This window comes from Mycetomoellerius zeteki, unplaced genomic scaffold (assembly GCF_001594055.1).
Source record: "Mycetomoellerius zeteki isolate Tzet28-1 unplaced genomic scaffold, Tzet1.0 scaffold268, whole genome shotgun sequence".
Taxonomy (NCBI): Eukaryota; Metazoa; Arthropoda; class Insecta; order Hymenoptera; family Formicidae; genus Mycetomoellerius; species Mycetomoellerius zeteki.
This window is the reverse complement of record NW_017257247.1, coordinates 10,534-15,186: the sequence shown is the minus strand read 5'-3', so window position 1 is coordinate 15,186 and position 4,653 is coordinate 10,534. Positions and strand designations below refer to the sequence as shown.

Here is a 4,653-nt window from a genome sequence, read left to right as displayed (position 1 = left end):
GTCAGTTTTGTTGTTACTTGACAATCATTCTTCACATATCGACATAAACGTTATTGAAAAAGCAAAATCTAATGGGGTCATAATGCTTTCTTTTCCTCCTCATTGTACTCATCGCTTACAACCATTAGATGTCAGTGTCTATGGACCGTTCAAAAGTTATTGTGCTGTTGCAAAAGATAACTCGATGCGTAATAATCCTGGAAAAATCATGTCCGTCTATGATATTCCAGGGATTGTCAAATTTGCTTGGCCTTTGGCATCAATTCCCAACAACATAATTAATGGATTCAAGAAGACTGAAATATGTCCATATAACAAAAATATATTCATAGACGATTTGTGTGTATGAAGATAGCGTCTCACTTGGTGGAAACTCATTAAATAATGAGAGTTTTGAGTTTATTTTCAATAGTTTTATAGTTCTATACAAGATAAATAAATAGTTCCGGCCATTAAAGCCGAGAAACCCAAAATTCAAAATGAGACGTCAAGTTCATACAGGGCCAACTTCGTCTAAAAAAGTTTCCAGCCACAGTTTCTTATAAGATTTAAAAAGATACATAGTTCTACCAAGAGTTTTGACACCTAACAATGATATTTTGATTATTAAACAATTTTTTTCACTAAAAAATAGTCTCTAAAAGGAACAAAGATGAGACGCTGTCTGATTTCAAAGAGTTCTGTTAATTTTATGGTACTTTTCGTATAGTTCTGAATGTATCCTAACGTTTTCCGAAGAGTTCCGGTGATATCAATAATTTGTTAATTTTTTAAACAATTTTTATCACCCGAGGAAGGCGCCTTTCAGGGTATATATGTGAGACGCTGGCCGATAAGTACTATGAAAATGAAACATTTCATTAAAAGCAACCCTTATTTCTTAGTAACAACTTATCCCAATGCGATAACAACTAGCCCCGTGAAGAGGTAAGAAGTTCCGCTTCGACCAACCACAAATAAATGACTTCCTATGAAATATCTGTTACAATACATTAAATATAAGCTTAGAATCTTAAGGTACAGTAAATTTAATAATAAATAAGTCAATAGTGAAGAGAATAACTACATTACTTTTTAATCATTTTTTAATGTTTTTTCAAAATCGGAACTTTTAGCCCCGGTCTCCCCTATATAAAGTATGCGATGACTGTGATGCTTCTTATCCTTTTTATGTGGAACAATTAGACAAACGCAGAGAAAATTAGGTATTAAAATTTCTGAACACCGTAAACATATATATAAATTGGAACACTAATAGTCAATCTGTAATTACTGATCACAGAGTTAATTGTAACTATGAGTTTGATTGGGAGAATATTCAGATACTGTGTGAATGTTGAAAGATTTTTAGAAAATATATCGACTGACTTCTGAGATCGTTCATATATTATATACGAGGTGTGATCAAAAAGTAAGGTGACTTTTCATTTTTATAAAAAAATATTCATTTATTCATCCAAAATTATGTTATCCCCTTCAAAATAATCCCCCTCTGATACAATGCACTTGTGCCAGCGCTTTTTCCAGTCGTCAAAACACTTCTGAAATGCACTTTTGGGTATTGCCTTGAGCTCCTCCATATGTTTCGTCACCAGTTATAACCCTTTTGAGCAGATCAGGATCATCATTGACGTCGTTCAACATGTCTTGGGCGATGTTCATGCGACACTGCTTCTGATCCAAATTAAGCAGTTTTGGAACGAATTTCGCTGACACACGTGTCATACCCAAAACATCCGTTAAAATTGATTGGCATGAGCCAAACGATATGTTAAGATCATCAACTATTTCTCTAATCGTGATTCGACGATTTTTCAACACAATTTCTTTCACTTCCTGAACATTTTCGTCGGTTTTTGACGTGCTGGGGCGTCCAGAGCGAGGTTCATCGTTAACATTTTCTCGGCCCTCTTGGAATAACTTATACCATTTATAAACATTTTTTTTGCTCAAAGTTGACTCACCGTACGCCACTGTCAACATTTCAAGAGTTTTTGAACACTTAATACCATTTTTTACACAAAAATTAATACAAACTCTCTGCTCCATTATTTTCAAAAGCAAAAAATCGCCGAGCACGCAAACACGAGTCTAACCTTTATGCCTCTCACATAAAAACAAAACATGCTATATAGTCAAAACTGTGAACATATGATCGTGACGAGTGTACCAACACAACAAAAAAAAATTTTTTAAATTAGAGTGTACAGAGCGCGCGAAATTCAAAAAGTCACCTTACTTTTTGATCACACCTCGTATTTACAGTAGAATGGCCTTAATTTACGCTCAGATACTGATGGACTACACCATGCATATGATTCGATGTTAAATAACTTAATTAACTAACTAAAAAACAGAATTGTATATTTTTAACTATAAGAATTAATTTTACAACATTGCATTATTTTATGTATTTAACAATAGCACAATTGTAATTGTTGATTCGACACTCTTTACTCAATTTGGTTTATGCTTTAATTAATTATTACTGCACGACTTTATTGGTTTTAAATGTATTCGTTAATCTTGAACAACATATAATATTATATTACACAGACCGAAATTGCTTACTGTCAATATGTCATGAATATTAATTTGTACACTAATTTTTCTTGTTCATGTTAATCAAAATATCCAAAGCTTCTCATACATGTTCTCTGTTCGTTTGGAGGTAAATCGCTTATACACCTTTATATGGAATTTTTAATAGTCTTGATAATTTTTATTATTCGATTAGATCCCGGCTGCCGCTACAGTTTTGGTAACTTGGGAGCGACTTAACTTTGGCGAACTGTGGAGCATTCTACGTAATTCATGTATCTACTCGCTGATGATGACTCCAAAAAAAGAAACGTTCAATTAGAACTTCAAAATAAAGATAATTTATCTTCAATGGAGTTAAGTTTTTATATTACAAAATTTTTTACGCTCAACTACCCACGCTGTACTTTCATTAGCCCGCAATTTTCTTGTTGTATAATAGATTTAAAGATTGAGAGTCCTTGAAATCGTTAATGTTAATTTAATTATCATAATATAAAATTTATTTTATTTTATAATTTTAAATTCTTATAATTTTATTCCTACAATTATATTCGTAGATAATTATATTTTTGAGATATTTAATTCGTCAAACCTTTTCTTCTATTTTACTTCTGTAAAGAAAGAATAATGTTTCGACGTCTCAGCATCTTCAGTAGACCAATGCATAGAAGAAAATATGGCATATAAAATATCACGAGAGAAGTCGAAGTTCCACATATCCATCGTTACATACTTGCAAATCAATCGTCAGCACGTACCTCACCAAATACCTCTTCCAAAGTAAATGCCATTTGAACTAAGAGCGCCTGCTTAACATGCGGGAGAGATTTCTTCAAACTTCCAGGCCACTCTTTGAACTTTGAACCTCTCGCTGTCTGGCAAACATTATCCCATAAATGTTCGCGAGCGTTTATACAGCCGAGTATAAGGAAAGTTACTGACGGCGCAATGGAAAATCCGTCCACGACTTCTTCTACTAGTGCGCCTCTAACTTCTAACGCACTGACCTCCGCGACTTATTTTTACCTCCGTTATTGGAGACTCATAGTACAGATCCTTAAATGTTTGGAAAGTAAAGAAGAAGTTTTATATAGGAAGGGAAGTGGGCAATATATGATAAGATAGTGGAACTTCCTACAAAGAAATGACAACTAAATTTCTTGATGTAAGATCAACATCATCTATTCAAAATTATTTCTCGTAAATAAGACATTGTCTTAAGTAAAAAAGTTTGTCTCGTGTATTTACTTTGATAATAATAACAACTGCAAGAAAGAGAAAGAGAACATTACTTACGACGATCTTTTCACCAACTGTATTCGATAAAAGTTTAGTAAACTACATATGTATAATAATCATTTGAACTGCGTGTCGAATGATTTTTCGGACTTAGAAATGTAACTGAACTACTATAATAATATTACAAATTAAATTGACAAGCAATTTAGTAATTTGATATTCAATTATAAGCATCCTATTAGAAAGATCGTAATATGCTGAAAATAAATTTATTTACAAATTTTTAGCACATTAACATCTTTATATTAAGGTTAATAACCTTATTAATAATTAAATAACCTTATTAATAATTAATAATTAAATTATAATATACATTAATAATTATTAATATATTTAGAATGATGCGAGGCACAATGTTTTGTGAAATTTTAAATGCACTTAATTCTAATATAGGTAATATGTGAAAATTTGCTGAATTTTAATAAACGATTTATTAATCGTTTAATTATGATTAATAAATCGTTTATTAAAATTCAGCAAATTTTCACATATTACCTATATTAGAATTAAGTGCATTTAAAATTTCACAAAACATTGTGCCTCGCATCATTCTAAATATATTAAGTGCATTGACACAATATAATACAATTAGGTACGCTTTCATTTTTATTCTACCCTGTAACATGAAATAAAAAAATAATCTTGATATAGTAATCCAAGTTTAAAAACAGTAATATTTATTTCAAACGTGTATATATACAGCTATTTTAACATTATACTATTTAAAGAAAACTTCACAAACCTGAAACTTTGATAGATTTTTAAAAAATTATATGAGCGTTCCGATTAATCAATCTTTCCTTTTCTTGT

General features: G+C 31.2%; 1 protein-coding gene across 1 annotated transcript; it reads right to left on the bottom strand.

Moving 5' to 3' along the window:
- Positions 1 to 1,530: 1,530 nt before the first annotated feature.
- On the bottom strand, positions 1,531 to 2,252 carry LOC108724061 (putative uncharacterized protein FLJ37770). Its single transcript, XM_018450217.1, has one exon. It carries the CDS (start codon positions 2,047 to 2,049, stop codon positions 1,531 to 1,533), a length of 519 nt encoding a protein of 172 aa, XP_018305719.1. The 5' UTR covers positions 2,050 to 2,252.
- Positions 2,253 to 4,653: the final 2,401 nt, after the last annotated feature.